The 13,429-nt window shown below is 39.8% G+C and overlaps 1 protein-coding gene across 4 annotated transcripts in view; it reads left to right on the top strand.

Moving 5' to 3' along the window:
* ZRANB1 (zinc finger RANBP2-type containing 1) overlaps window positions 1-13,429 on the top strand; it is a 36,076-nt gene that overhangs the window by 1,523 nt on the left and 21,124 nt on the right. For 3 of the 4 annotated variants that reach the window (XM_031597326.2, XM_031597327.2, XM_031597328.2), the window contains exons 2-3: window positions 9,520-9,617; window positions 10,268-11,118. In XM_031597326.2, the coding sequence (XP_031453186.1) occupies window positions 10,305-11,118 (814 nt within the window). In that variant the 5' untranslated portion in view covers window positions 9,520-9,617; window positions 10,268-10,304. Of the gene's footprint in view, window positions 1-4,024; window positions 4,048-9,519; window positions 9,618-10,267; window positions 11,119-13,429 lie in introns of those variants that run through there. The other variant, XM_090145639.1, reaches the window with a different exon arrangement.

Below are 13,429 nucleotides of genomic sequence, written 5' to 3' on the forward strand. Positions count from 1 at the left end.
TTCTTAGGGGGAGAAAAAAAGAGTTGTTACCTTTATTTTTCTTGGGCTACTTAGTATGCTGGGAGTTGGACTTGTTCTGCATGGGTTGCTTCCAACTCGGGATATTCTGTGATTTTATATAGATGGGCAGATGGTGATGACCTGTGAGGCCGTAATCTGTCATTGTAGAGTTGTACCATTAGCATTTTCTCAGAAGCATAATTAAAAATATTAATTTAATTGCAGTACTTGGTAGCATAAAAGCATCAATGGGATTCATCGTGGAAGCATGAATTAAATTGGAGACCAGTTAAACTTGGTCAAGGCAGCATTTTAAGTCTTATTTCGATGTGCGTGGCCATTTTAATTACATGTCAGTCAGCGTGTAGATTGCTTTGTAGTAGGAAACCCCATCTGTGTTTCCACTTATCTTTGCAAGGTAGGTCCATAAATAAGTCAGTAATGTAAGCAGAAAATACTTATTGTATAGGAAGCCTTTTTTTTTGATCAATGTATGTTCAGAAACATCAGTGTAATGACTCGTTCATGTGGCATTAACCTAGGCATTAAGCTTTCTCTTTGCAGCCTCTCTGCTCTATCAGGCTTGCACAGAGTTGAGATTATGTAGAATTTCAGATTAATGCAGCCTTCAGCGTGACATACAGCTACAAATGACAGCAAAACAGTTAAACTGCTGCTGGCAGTTCTGTTAGCAGTCTCGTGCCCCTTCGTCCCGACTGCCCAAACTTAAAGACTGGGTTATTTTGAGCCGTTCAAAATTGATGTCAACCAAGTAATCCTCATTTTGACTGCATAAATTAGAATCCAAGTCTCCTGGTACTAAAATGGAACTAAACTTTAGTTTGGCAGCTGGAAATGGCTGGCTTAGCTGTAACAGATTTCTTCATTTAAATATTTTTGTTAAGTAGTACTACAGATAAAGAAGGGAATGAGAAAAAGTTGAGGATGTTCTTTTTTTTCATAACGCAGCTCATGAAGGGCTTTTTACTTCACTTGTCAAATGGTATAGTTTGGAAAAATCAATTAAAGAATGCATAATTTTAGTTCTGAAATGTCAGTTGAATGGAATTTGTTACACCTTAAAAAGAACTTTCATCTTCTAATTAAGATCTCAAACATTTGTAATTCAGGCACTTTGCTTTTTTGTAGCACTTCTTGCAGAGCTGACAGTGCTGTAAACTGCAGAGGGTTTGATTGATTTTGTGACTGTAACACTTGTCAACTTCGGGAGGTTCTTATTCATTTGCATCAGTTGCTCTCTCATGGATGTATTTGATTCTCTTGGAACTTCTTTGAAATAGAAGGTTAATAACAGGACTTATCCCTTTGGTGTCTAACAGCTAAATACTTCAGAAGAAAAACTGCATTACTGCTATTCTGAAAACTTATTAGTTTATGAATGTTTTCCTTTTGTGGTGCAGGTAGGAGCTCTGTATTCAAACTGGCGTTTTCAAACCTGGTGTTTTTCAAGAGAAGGTTTTCTATTTTCCCCTCTTCCTGTGCTTGTGTCCCATTGATGCAAAAACTTGTTCAGGTGACAGAGAAGTAACGGTTTGGAGTGAGTGCAGTAGGGAATGAATGCAGTGAGGTCTGGAGCAGGAACCGTCTTTAGGAGGGGTTGACCTTGGCTCAAGAATGCAGAAACAATTGTAGATTTCTTTTCTTTTTTTTTTTTTTAATGAAGAAATGTGGGATGTTAATATAGTGGGGAAGAGTGGAGGAGTTCCTGGTATGTGTGGGGCATCTTCTCTGCAAACCAGACAAGATTGCAGCTCTTTGCATCTCCTGCTATGTGGCAGGTATAATTAAGTTGGCATTTTTCATTTTTCCCTTCGGGTATTTGAATTTTTCTTGGTGTAATCAATCTATCCTGCTTGTTCTTAAAACAAGGATACGTTAAGGCTGAGTTGCAGACACTGGAAGTAATGAGAGCTAGGGACAGAACAAATGGCAGGTGTGAAGCCTGCTGTCCGGGGGTGGGGGGGCTGCAAGGATGAACTTGTGTCTATTTTTGAAGTGTAAATAGGACTTCTTTCTGAAGCTGTCACTTGTGAGCAAAGAGTCTGCAGTTCCCCATCAGCATAGAAGCCAGTGTGCAGTGACATTTGGGTCGTGCTTGCCATTGCTTTGTTACCAAATACTAAAATATCAAGTTCTGATGCTTTGGTTTGGCTTAATGTCCTTTTTTGAGTATCTGCCTTTATTGGAACAGTAAAATTTGCCCAAGGAGGATGTGGATGCCCCATCTCTGCAGGCATTCAAGGCCAGGCTGGATGTGGCTCTGGGCAGCCTGGGCTGCTGGTTGGTGACCCTGCACATAGCAAAGGGTTGGAACCGGATGAGCATTGTGGTCCTTTTCAACCCAGGCCATTCTATGATTGTGGTTAGCTTGAGTTGCTGGTAACCTGTTGTGAGCAGAGCAGGGTTTATTACTGATACAGTTTTAATTTATATATATTTATATTTAAATGAATAGCCAACTTCGATAGAAAGTAAAATGTTCTGAAAATGTTTTAAAATCTTTATTACTTTGTGTTTTTGTTTTCCATGATAGTTGATACGACTCCTTTGCACTGTGCTGAGCAGTGCTGTGTGTGCTATCAGTTTGTCTTTTTTTCCCCGTGCCACTTTGCTGTCTAGCCAGTATCTCAGGAAGAGCTGGATGAAGCCATGAGCACAGCCTGTACAGCTTCTTTGTGCTGAACGTTGAACCTAGTTACAAGAACATCTACCAAAGGCAGCCCTTAACTCTATCCCAAAGTGGCTCCCCATTAATGAGGGGGAAGCTACACACTAGCTGATGTGGAGAGTGCTTTTCCTTGTTTCATTCGCAGGCAGATGGCTTTTCTCCACCAAACGGTGGATGTCTGCATCTAGCCATGATCTAATTTATGGTCAACCACTATTAGGGAGGTCCAGCAGATAATTATTTGAACTGAATGTCAAACGTACAAATTTTAATGTAATATTCCTTGGTTGCTGGACAGGTTTAAGTGTTTTTAAGTTTTGATGTCTGACTCAGCGGTGTGTTTTTATTCAGAGCATGACATCTGGTTTTCTTCATCTTCTGCAAGGGTGGTTGAGATCTAAACAGAAACAAGTCTCATGTTTTAGGCATAGAGTCCAAATACAGATAAACTGTGCTTTTGTATTTGGCCTTTTTAGAAAGAAACTTCTCCTTCAACTTTGATTATCGAGAAATGTAATGAACATTTTTCTATGTTTGTTACTGTGTTTATCTGTAGTTGGTATTTGTCTTTGACTGATGATCAGTGTTCAGATCAATTAAATTTGCCTGTGTTCATGCGAGTTTTCTTTCGGAGCTCATTATTTTGGGTCTGTTTGCTTGGTTTTGATTAATGTTGTGTAGGAGATGCCATCTATTATGTAACTGTTGATCTGCTTTAAAACTCTTGTTCTACCAAATGGTATTGGTTTCTAAGTAAGTGGTTGTATTTAGTCCCTCCTAATGTGTTGTAACATCTCATTTCAACAGTTGTTAACTTTAATAGAGATGAAAAAGAGAAAAACAAACCCACAAAAAAAAAAAAGACTATCAACAAAATGAAAGTGTAACTCTCCTGAAATAAGAAAACACTGAATTGTGACCCACTGCTATTGTCCCTTATGGCTTTGTTTTCAGCAGTTAATGCTGCTTTTAGTATTTAGTCAGAGATTTAATAAGGGGAGACATACTTTGGTTTGAGATCAGTACAAATCAGATGGAAGCTTTGCACTGTCTACAGCAGGATTAACTGCAGTGGTCGAGGACACAGGGCTGCGTTAGGGGATAAACATTAAAATCAAAGTTCAGGAAGAGGGAATGTTGAGTGTTGGCATCCATCTGTTCTGGATGGAGGCTTCTGTCTCAGTCTGTGTATAGGTAGATCTGTGTCCTAACAAAGTCCGCTTTCCATTCTTGTATTTCAGATGTCTCCTGAGATCTGTCATCTCCTGAATGTTTGACTTCACACCACACAGAGCATTTGCAGAGTTAGGTGTTGTGTAACAGGGAATTATTTTGCTGACGTGAAGCCAGGCTTTAAGGTGTGTTTGAGATGGTCACACTTGTATTGGACATGTGAATGGCATATTGAGAGCTGACATAAAATACCGTGATTTTTTTTTTTCTGAACACAGTGAATATCTAACCAATTAGTCTTAAAGATGTTTTGAAACAAGCTGTGAATCCATCCATCCACGTGGAAGCAGCTTTTGATAGACTGCAAGTGAAGCTTCTTGTCAGAACAGACTTTGTGTTTTCAAAATGTACTACTTAATCAGAATTCTTAATTGGTTTAGAGATCTGCCTTTCTTGTGACGTATTTCCTTGTGTAAGATCAGGGCTTTCTGGATTTTAATGCGTGCTCTATAGGAGTAGATGAGAAGTGGTCTGCGGGTCACACTGAAAGCTTGCAGTCTAGGATATTAGCTGCCAGCCTCAACTGCCAGAACAGAAGCAAAATTTTAACGTACTAGATTGCAAGCAGTCCTTCAGTTCTAAGTGGAACACTTCCAGTTTTTCATGTCTTTCGCACTGCTGATGATGTACTTTATTGATGGTGTTGGCATTTGTGTAGTGGTGATTTGGGTGAGGATGGAAGGGATAATGCCAAAAAGCCAAAGGCTCATCGAAGACCATTGTGTCCCAACATTTCTTGCTGGTATCCATTTATATCAGAAGGGGCTTTCTGCTGTGGTAGCCCGAGACCTGTTCTGACTGCCTGTGCTGCCAATAGCCTGCTTGTGTTCTGTGCAGAAAAACAGATGTTGTAAGCTAAAGCAGCCCTGGAGCAGGCAGCAGAAAAGCATTGTGCTGCTCTTTTCCTAAGATGGTGCAAGGTTTTGCTTCTTGCTGATCTGAGACAACGTCTTCATTTTTAAAGAATCATGCTAACAACCAAAAGAAACTATGCTTGCTTGCTGCAGTACTTGTGTTAGTGTATTCAGGCTAATAGAGAGAGTGCTTCTGAAATTATGACTTTGCAGTAATCCTTTTGTTCTTTATTATAATATGTAGGCATTGCCTTCAGTGCTAAGCGTCTGTATTCAATGCTGACCTGATATGGTTATCCCATTGTCAAGGTCAGTGTGGTGGTTCTGTTTTGTCTTTCCTTTTTTATAAACTAATTTGCAGAGACTACAATAGAACCCACTGTTCATTCCCTTCAAGCCAGAGAAGCTTTGGTTTTGGGGTAGTTGTGGTACACTCATTTGTTGAGCCTCATTGTGAACATGTGGGAAAACTGGTGCAGGAATAGCAGATAGCTGAAGGTGGAGTGCTGGGGAAAAAAGAATGTAACAGTAAGTGATAAAGTAAGAGTGGAAACTGACAGTAAAAATTCCACCTTAAAAAGTCAACCAAAGGCAAATTTCATGTGAAAAATGATTCTTGATACTTAGCAATCCATTTCAGAATGTATTTTCTCTAAGTGTACAGACAGTGTAAATTTTGTTTTTTTCCACAAGGATTCTTGGACCCAAGTAACAAAAGTAAATTTGTAACGTAGAAAGTGACGTGCAAAGTGTCTGATATAGGAGATAGTTGAGGAGACCTTCAGTAAATTTACAAATTTGAGAAAGAGACAAACTGGCCTGGATGGAAGCTTGGGGACCTTCTCAATGGCTGCACTTTGTATTTTGTTTTTTAAATGGACAGATTTTTGTTTGAAGAGTCCCTTGGTACAGGCTAAGGTGTACTTAAAGAGATAACCCTGTTGGAGTGAGCAACAAAGTGACAGCATTCATAAGTGTTGGTGCCTTTGTTGGTAAAGGGTGAGATCAGAGCCATTGGATTGCTTCCCCTTGGGAGTTGTCGACCACAGTTCTTCGTGTGTGCTTCTTTTGTGTGTGTTCTGCAGCTTTACACAACAAAAACAGGTACAGTTATCTGAATTCAGACTAATATGTATTTAATCGTAACAGCTTTTTGTGATAATTCAGATACGTGGCAGCTTTAGTTGGAAATCTTACCTGTGTATGAATGAACGTCAGCTTTCTAGGAAGTGTAGCCGTTGTTTTATTGGTAACCAAGGAAGAAATCGAGGCAGCGATGTAAAAAGGAGAATATTTCTGTGTGTCAAACTATGCAGAGTTAATCTTTGGCAGTTATTCTTTAAAAGCTGTTTTTTCCTTCAGATGTTAGCACGTGTTTATATATAAACTTCACAGCAATGTTTTCCAGCTGTTAGTTAATTACAGCTGTCAGATTGAGGCTTTCTTAGCAGACATGCATTTAAATGCCACATTTCACAATACAGAAAGGGTACAGGCAGGGAAAGTGCAGTTTGATCTCTTGCTTTGACTCACAGCCCCGTTTCTCCTCGCTCCTCTCTGTGGTTGGATGTGTGTAAGGTGTAACAGCCACGCTCAGAGGCTGTCAGAAGTTGCTTTTTGGTGTTCTGAAATACAACTGAATAAAGCAACCTGACCTCGGGGCACAGAGGCAGCCCCCTGGTTGTGGTGGCTTTCCACTCCTGGAGCCATACTGAAGGTGTAGCTTTGAGCCTTGCTTTGTGCTGTAAATACAGGGCAAGCTGAGCTCTGTCTGAACGTCATTACTCGTGAGCAACAAGTTAAGGTGGGAGCATTGATCAGTCTGGTCTGTAAGGCTTGTGCCAGCACAGATGTGCTTCTGGCAAATCCCAGCGAGAGATCAGCAGTGTGGGCTGAAGCAGCAGCTGGCCTCTTGCTTGGGAATGGCTTGGCCATCAAATAGCATGGAGCTCTGCCTTCTGCCTAGCTTGAACTGAAGGAAAACTAACCTCTGGGTGCTGTAAATAACTGACTTGTATTGAGGGGAAGGTAGTTCCATCCTGTCATAAAAAAAATATATATTTTAAGACTTCAGAACTTTTTTTTCCCCAGTCCCCTGTGTCATTTTGTACTTTGCTAAGCACCTAAGCAAGGAGCATTCTTGAAAGTTGAAACAAAGCAAAAATAACATACAAAAAACAAAACAAACAACAACAAAAAAAAACCAACCAAAAAAAAACCAATCCAGCTTTCTGATTATTTGTTATAAATGACTGACTTTACCAGAATAACTTTTTATAAAATTGAATTTTTTAGAATCTGATTTATAATAAATTAATATTGTTCTCCCTAATATACTAAATTACTGTACTAGTCTGTCCCAAATGCATTTAGCCTCCTGCTCTTACTGATCGATTGGAGCTTGTTGGGAATTGTGTAGCTTTTAATTCCTTGCCTGCTCGTGCTTTCTGGACATGAAAGCATGCACTTGGGCCTCATAGTCACCGCTGTGCTATTCCTCTGTGAGGAGGTGCTGTGTGATTCAGCTTCTCCTCTGGGAAGAATCTGAAATAACAAGCTCACTTGAAGGCAGGGTGGTAAAGAAGTAACTGTAAAAATGTAGTAGTGCTCAGCCTGCTCGATGACTGGCTGCTATTCCAGTATTCCCAGCAAAGCAGATGGCTCTGGTATTGGCATGGAGGTGCAGCTGGAGGTCATACCAAGATGTACAAGTAAGAGCCAACCTGTGGATGTGCTCATTTTCTCTTATGTCTGTGCTGTAGGGGTTGGTATCAAAAGCTTTTTGAAGCTGCAGCCACTCAGCCTTCTTAAGAGCTGTGTATGAAAACGTGGAGCTATCTGTATTGGTATTAATAGATAATACTCCTTAACATAGCATCCATCCCCATCTTCCAGCTATGTGAAAATCTTCAAAGAAAAGCTGACATCAGGTTTTCAGCTATAATTATTCTCTAATCTCATGGTACTTATAAATGCTTTTCTGTAACACGGTGTGTACTGTGCTGTTTGGTATCATAAAATAATATATCCTAGATCACTTTTGTGGCCAGTGCCTTTCACCTGGAGCAGCAGTCTCTTTTTCCCCTGCTTCGCTGCCAGCACGAGGTGGTTTGTTCTCTGTTGGGATTTGTTTGCAGTGGGAAGTGTGGGGTTAAGGCTTTAAATCCAGGCTAGATGAGGGGCTGCTGGCATCTGCAGATCTCTCTCAGGCTTCGTTTCATGCAGTGCACCAATCTGACTTGGGAGATGGGGGATTCTTAAAACCATGTTCAGTTCTCTCAAGTTCATAACAAGGAAACATTACATTTGTTGTTTGTACGGAGAATAAGCTTAAAGAAATGTTAGTCCTTTAAAAAAAAAAAACAAAAAAAAACCAATTTGGTGAATGGACAGGAAAGCTATTGACCAAATGGAATTAATCTATTCTATTATGTTTTGAAATTATTTTGGCAAGACTTTAGTTTGCCTTTGGAGTAGAGAAACAGGTTGTGGTTTTCTTCCTCTCCAAGCTTCTGAAAAGTTGTCTTTAAGTTGCCTTCAGTAGCATTGACTTCATATTGTTATGATAACACCCTCCTCTTCCCACCTTATTTTATTACAGATATTGGGACTGTAGTATGATCTGACTGCTCCTGTTAATTTTCTGGTCTCATACATGAACTTTGAGATCTTGGAGGAGAAATAGCAGGAAACTTAGTTGCCTTCTCAGCACATTCCTGCTCTGACAGTTTTACAGCATATAGGTGGAACTCAGGTGTTCTGCAGGCTGCTCAGATGGGTTAGAGCCAGAGCTTTCTGAAAAAGCTTGGTGGTTCATTAGTGCTGTTCTCTCTTCTGTCCCAGCTGTGTGACAGATGCTTATTGGCACAGCTGCCTGAGCTGCTGAATAGATGAGGCTTGAGTTGTTGGGGCAAAGTTTTGCTGTGTGCTGGAATCCACAGAAGGGCACAGTGATGGTATGGCTTTGGGGAAAAGAGTGCTGATGTGCCTCTCCCAGCAGCATGGGGCTTGTCCAGTGGCTGTGGACGTGTAACTGTGCCTTGATAGATGATGGTGCTTGTGAAGGTATTTGAGTGAAGAATGTACTAACTGATAAAGCATTTCCTGACAGGAGAAAAAGTATAAAGTACTTAGTTTTTCTAGATTACAATTTGATCCTGTTGTGCAACTTCGAGCTTTTGTGTTACCATACTCACAGTGTTTTCACTAACCAGGAGGGTTTTAATATGGTGAACGTGAGAATTATTGGTCAAGTGATACAACAGATTCCTGTTTCAGACAGTTTTGCGTGCTTCAGAATAGTATATAACTGAGTTGTTCATGTTGCATAGCGATGCTGTAGTAAGAGAGGAAATAGGCTGTATGCATTTCTGTTTATCCTCTGTCTACCTGCCATATAACCTTTATCCCGTTTGCCCTCTATGCTGCCTGGAGAGGATTGAGATTTCTTCCTCTCCATCCTAAGTTTCACATTCCACTGAGAATGTTTACAGACATCTTGATGTGAATTTGATGTTGCTTGGATCTAGTTCTTTAGGAGATTAACTGATCAATTTCCTAGTGACTGGTTCTTTCCAAATATTGACTTATTTATGCTAGTCTGTAGTTTAGCCTTAGCAGGCCATGACTGAGTTCAAACATGCAAATTGGGATCAGAATAGGTGTGGCATTTAATTATTAACTTTATGGTTACTCAAGTCCGGTAGGAAACCTATAATGAGTCTGTTTTCATTTTGTTTACAGGAATAGTTATCTGCTTAGTCTCATCCTTCATATTTGGCAATCTGAGGAAAAGGTCTGAGCCAGCATGAAGACAGGATCTCCTCTTCATTAGAGAAAAAGTGAGTTGGAATTGGATTGAAATCTGGGTTGTAAAATGAAAGTACTGGATTGGCTTATCACACGTAGCTTGTGCTTTGCTTTTGAGTGTGTCTTTAACCTCATAGCACTGCTGTTATGAGTGTGTCAAATCAAGCCCTAGTCTTGGTTAAGCACATGTGAAATTCTGAAGCATATGCCTTTTATGTAAGCTTATACCTTACTACTACTTGTTTGTATAACTGCCCATCTGATGTGCCTCTCCCTTCCAGGCTCTATCTTGGTACTCTCTGTGCTCAATGTCTATCTATTTTCAGAATTTCTTTTAGATACCACTGCTCAAATCTAAGAAATTCCTGAAATGCATGACTAAGGTTCTTTTTCTGCATTTAGGAAGTCTTCAATTATGCCTTTAAGTGGCTTGAGTATTAGTCATTTGACTCTCAAGTCTTACCCTTGTCATAGCTCCTCCCAGCACTTCCTGCCAGTGTCCTAGTAGTATGAAGGAAAAACAGATTGTCTCCTTGCCCAGTTTGACTTTCATACTTTTTGGTGCAATACACATCAGTTGAGTTACGTTTTGAGGATTTTTTGTTGCTTTTGTGTGGTTTTTATTCCTAAACAGGGTTTGTATGCAATTATTGTGTACTAATGATGTGTTGTGATTACTTAGCTTTCTGCCTGACGCAGTTCATTTCAAGGAGTGCACGATGACAGAGCGTGGAATTAAATGGGCTTGTGAGTATTGTACGTATGAAAACTGGCCATCTGCAATCAAATGTACCATGTGCCGTGCTCAGAGGCCTAGTGGAACAATTATCACAGAAGATCCATTTAAAAGTGGTTCAAGTGATATTGGTCGAGACTGGGATCCTACAAGTACTGAAGGAGGGAGTAGTCCTTTGATATGTCCGGATTCCAGTGCAAGACCAAGGGTTAAATCATCTTACAGTATGGAAAGTGCAAATAAATGGTCGTGCCACATGTGCACGTACTTGAACTGGCCAAGAGCGATAAGATGTACTCAGTGCTTGTCTCAGCGTAGGACCCGGAGTCCCACGGAGTCTCCTCAGTCTTCAGGGTCTGGTTCGAGACCAGTTCCTTTTTCTGTCGATCCGTGCGAGGAATATAATGACAGAAATAAACTGAACACAAGGGCTCAGCACTGGACTTGTTCTGTTTGTACATATGAAAACTGGGCAAAGGCCAGGAAATGCGTTGTGTGTGACCATCCCAGACCTAACAACATAGAAGCAATAGAACTGGCAGACACTGAAGAAGCTTCTTCAATCATAAATGAGCAAGACAGAGCTCGGTGGAGGGGAAGCAGTAGTAGTGGTAATAGCCAAAGAAGATCCCCGCCTACAACCAAACGTGAGTCGGATGTGAAAATGGACTTCCAAAGAATCGAGTTGGCTGGAGCTGTTGGCAGCAAGGAGGAACTTGAAGTTGACTTCAAAAAACTAAAGCAAATAAAAAATAGGATGAAAAAGACCGACTGGCTGTTTCTAAATGCTTGTGTTGGTAAGTTGTTCCTTACTACCTTACACAATTAGTGCCTGTGGTGTGGTGTTCTGGGAGAATGAAGTATTTAAGAACAAACGTGTCATTTGGTTTTGAAACAGCTTCTGTAGATCTTTGTGCTTTAATTTTAAAGAGTAAACCTGAAATAGCAGTTGCTGAGAGAGGGTATGGAATTCATGCATCAGCTGACCAGAGTTAGATGCGTTTTGTGGATCTTTGGGTGTTTTTGTCCTTCTGTAGGGATTGATATCATTGTAGTAGAATGCTGTTGTTCTGTGGAAAAACTACAAAACCAATGTACAGAACATTGTAATCTCTAATACTTTATTAAAAGGAACGAATTAAAAAAAAAAAAAAAAGCCTTTACTGGATATTTATAAGCACTCTCCTTTTTGCAATGGCAAGATATGCTAGTAGAAGCAGCAGCTGCAGCTTGGGAGTATTTGTAAACAGTGTAGAGCTCACAACAGTACAAGATGCTCTGTCAGATGTTAAAAATAACACTAAAATATGTAGCTCCAAGTAACTGCATGTGTAATACTGACCTTGAAAGTAATAATGTTGCATACTGTTATAAATGTTTTTGTAGTCAACTGCTTAAAAAAAAAAAAAAGTCCAGATTGGTTTTGTATCTTATTGCTTTCCTGAAGTAATTCTGGGTAATTCTCCCAGTGATGTTAAAGATCAGAGACTTATGAGAGCAGGGTTTTCTCCAGTTATTGACCTTGTGAGTTACCTTTTGTGCTGTAACTTCCTGGAAGCAGATACCTTGTACCCTAGCATACGAGCAGATTCAAGACTTGAAATAGGCAACTATTTTTAGGGTAAAACACTCTGTTTGAAGCTGCTGTATTAATAGTATGTCTTATGCTGTTCCTCAGTGTTTCACAACATCACTTCATGTTGATGTAATTGAAAAACTGATATGTGGAGCTGTGTTATTTCATATATTTGGTCAGGTGTAAATGTTTTTGTAGCTATCATGGATATGGTTTTAGTGAGCTAATAAATACTCCGCTTCTTTGTCACGTAAATAGCTTGGATGTGTTTCATTTTGCTAGTAGCTAGATGCCTCTGTTACCTGGTGTGTTAAGCTTCTGATGTGCTAGCAGACATGGAGAGCCTTTTTTTTCCTGAAATGAAGCAACTGAAATGCTGTATGACATTTTGTAAATTATGGAATACCCCAAGTCAGTCCTTGGAGGTCATTCCTGGGGCTCGCCAGCACCTATCTTGTATTCTAATATTGATTGTATCAACTGTTATGACTTTTTTCCTCTGCTTTTTGGACAGACCTTTTTTTCTGGCTGTTTCAATGTTACTAAAAGAAGTATCTTGATTTTCAAACTTAGTCTGTGTGGAGATGATTGTAGCTTATATTTAAGTATGTACATTTATTTACATTTGTTTATATGCAGTGTTGCTTGTGATTGTAAGTTTGCATACGAAACTAAAAGCTATCTGTAGGGCAGTAATGATTTAGTTCTTCTATAATGAAGACAGTTTGAAAGTAGGTTGAAAGTATCCTGATACTTGATGAGAAAACCAGAATGCAAGTGGAGCTGTGAATTCTGCAACTGTTCTGCTGAAAGAATCCTTGGGTTCCTTCTATAACTTAAAAGCTTACGATACTTTTCCTTTTGAGCTAAGGAAAAAAAAAAACAACAAACAAAACAAGACACCTAAACAGCACCAAAAGCTATTAGTAATTAATCCTTGATTTGAGAAATGATTTTTTTCCTGTCACCAATGTAATGTTTTCCCAAGTGTTCTTGGCAATGGAAATAACCTTAAGCATGCTGTTAAAGCTTTGCAGCTTTTCTGCTGCAGTCTCTGGGTGTTTTGTAGAGCATATCTGTATGGGCAGCTCTGTCAGCTCACCTAGTAGTTTTAAATGCAGTAAGTCACATTTATAGTAGTTGTTTTGCTACCTTAGTGTGATGTGCTTAAAGCAACATCACTCTTGATGGAATAATTTTCCCTGAAGTGCCTGTTCTTGCCATTGGAATCAATGGAGTTACTGTGACTTTGGTGATTTATTGTTTGTTTGCTGGCTGGAGCTCTTGTGAATTTCTAGCTGTGCTGAACACTTGTTTTCATTTTGTAACTGCTTATCTAAAAATTGACAAGTCTGTATGAAATATCAAGTGGGTTGCTGAAAGCTGATAGAGGAAGAGTCAGGATGTTGACTTAGTATAGTCCAGCTGATGAGTAATGGCTTGGTAGGGCTTGGTAACTTCACACTGCACCCACAGTGGTGGGGGGTCCCGTCGCTGTAAGTGTGTGGGAGAGATGGATCACTTCAGCATCT

The sequence above is a fragment of the Phasianus colchicus genome, chromosome 8 (genome assembly GCF_987193195.1).
Source record: "Phasianus colchicus chromosome 8, bPhaCol1.hap1.1, whole genome shotgun sequence".
Taxonomy (NCBI): Eukaryota; Metazoa; Chordata; class Aves; order Galliformes; family Phasianidae; genus Phasianus; species Phasianus colchicus.